Source organism: Apaloderma vittatum, unplaced genomic scaffold, assembly GCF_000703405.1.
Source record: "Apaloderma vittatum isolate BGI_N311 unplaced genomic scaffold, ASM70340v1 scaffold1892, whole genome shotgun sequence".
Lineage (NCBI taxonomy): Eukaryota > Metazoa > Chordata > Aves > Trogoniformes > Trogonidae > Apaloderma > Apaloderma vittatum.
Window position 1 is genome coordinate 74,796 of NW_009705046.1, and position 1,923 is coordinate 76,718.

The following is a 1,923-nucleotide window of genomic DNA, read 5'->3' on the forward strand; positions in this document are numbered from 1 at the left end:
ATGGGGGCTTGATCCAACTCAGATGTTCCTTAAACATGGTGGATATAACTTCCACTTGATGGAATACTTCCAGGTTCTTTCAAACCTTCCTGAGAAGGCAAATACAAAGCATCTGCAGTGCCAAATGATTCACTTCATGCCTGTACATTAACTATCCAGGATATACAAGTTAGTATTTATGCGTTTAAAAAAAAAAAAAAGAGTAGGCATTTTTGTAAGCTCAGGACCAGTGATAATTCACATATAAGAAAATTAAAATCCAATTAATTTTAACCCATTTATTTGTTGAGATTCCTGACAGTGTGTCTCTTTAAGGCAAATTACACCACATCACAATACAGAAATTCTCAGGTTCTCTACAGTACAGTTCTATCATTACAAAACTAGAAAGGAATGGATTTTGCAGAGTTCACACTAATTTTTTAATTACACATTCTTTAAATTGTAAACAACTAGCACTTATTTGAAATGAAGTAACTGTCAACTGCAATTCCTCTGTCAGATCTTCTATGTGTTTCCACATTATAAAGCAGTTTAAAGGGAAAAAAAGAAACATACTCAAAAAACCAGAAAGTGACAAGTAACAAACAGAAAAGGCAAACTTTAATCTGTGGCTACCAGCTCACTTGATACATTTAACAAAAAGGGTACTGTTTTGTTTCTAACAATAAACACATAGCTCACAAAATAATAAATATTTTCATCTGCCTAGTCACAACCTCCAACAAGTATGCAATAAATGCTCTTTCTGCTCACACAACAGCAAAACAAAATACAATGTACACCTTCAGAATCCATTTTGCCTCTTACTATGGTCAACTAACAAAAGCAAAAAAAAGTATTTCCTTCATGTCATTTCATCAATAATGCTACACATAGCTGCATCTTTGTCTAGAACCTGATCTCTCTTGGCACCAGAACGCTCCCTCTGCTTTTCCATCTGTCCAATACAGTTGCTGCCATCATCAGTATCCATTGGTTCCACTTTCACTCGCAGTCCTCCCTCTGAATGAGGCAGATCATCAGGCAAGGAAGCCAGGCAGTTCTGAATCATCTCTACAACTCGCTCCAAGTGCTTCTGAAATCGCTCTGCCGTTTCCAAACGCTGACGTTTCTGCACCTCCATCATGACTCTCAGCGTCTCCCTAGCCTGATGAGGACGATACTCATTTATAAGATGATGGACATGAACAAAAAGCAGTTTCAAGTCTTCCAGTTTCTCCTCTCGCTTTATACTCCCTGGACTCCTTATCAAGATATCCAAGAGGTCCAGAAAGTTGACCAGGATAGACATATTAAGTTTTCTTAATTCCTTCTTGTGATCGAACTGCATAGGATGTAACCGCTCAATACCCTGGCTCTCCAAAGGTCGAATAATCAGATCATCACATTGAAACTGGTTACCAAACATCATATAACTGTCCTTCACAGGTGGAGGTGGCTTTGGAGCCAGGCCTTTACGGATATTTTCATCGGTATATTCTTTTATATATTGCATTGGAGGCGGAGGAAGGGCACTCACTTGCTGAGGTTCACCCATTTTTGCCAGACGAAAACACCTTGGAAACGTCCCAAAAAGTGTACGTTGAACGATTCGTGTGACAACCTTACGACAGAAACAAAGGCAATGTTAGAGCTGGCTGTGAAAAGCGAGCCAGAAGAAAGCCATCTCAACGCACAGAATGCAAAAAACTCCCAAATAAATCCATGCTAGCTGTTCACTAAGCTCTACTCCTAGCAGGACTAACTCCACTGGAAGCACCCAGAGCACGGGTTTCTCGAACCACGAGAGACCAGCCCGCAAACAGAGCGGCCAGGGGAAGAGAGGCGAGACCCCCGCCCTCTCTGAAGCCCCGCGGAGGGGACACGGCGCGGCCTTGCTGCGGCCGAGCCGCCCTCAGGGGAGGCAGCAGCCTCGCACCG

General features: G+C 42.0%; 1 protein-coding gene across 1 annotated transcript; it reads right to left on the reverse strand.

Annotated features, from left to right (window-relative positions):
- Positions 1 to 586: 586 nt before the first annotated feature.
- Positions 587 to 1,555, reverse strand: MED7 (mediator complex subunit 7). Its single transcript, XM_009865237.1, has one exon. It carries the CDS (start codon positions 1,538 to 1,540, stop codon positions 848 to 850), a length of 693 nt encoding a protein of 230 aa, XP_009863539.1. The 5' UTR covers positions 1,541 to 1,555; the 3' UTR covers positions 587 to 847.
- Positions 1,556 to 1,923: the final 368 nt, after the last annotated feature.

What these genes read in the sequence shown, in the direction of transcription:
- MED7 (XM_009865237.1), bottom strand. Translation starts at nt 1,540, where the DNA reads ATGGGTGAACCTCAGCAAGTGAGTGCCCTTCCTCCGCCTCCAATGCAA.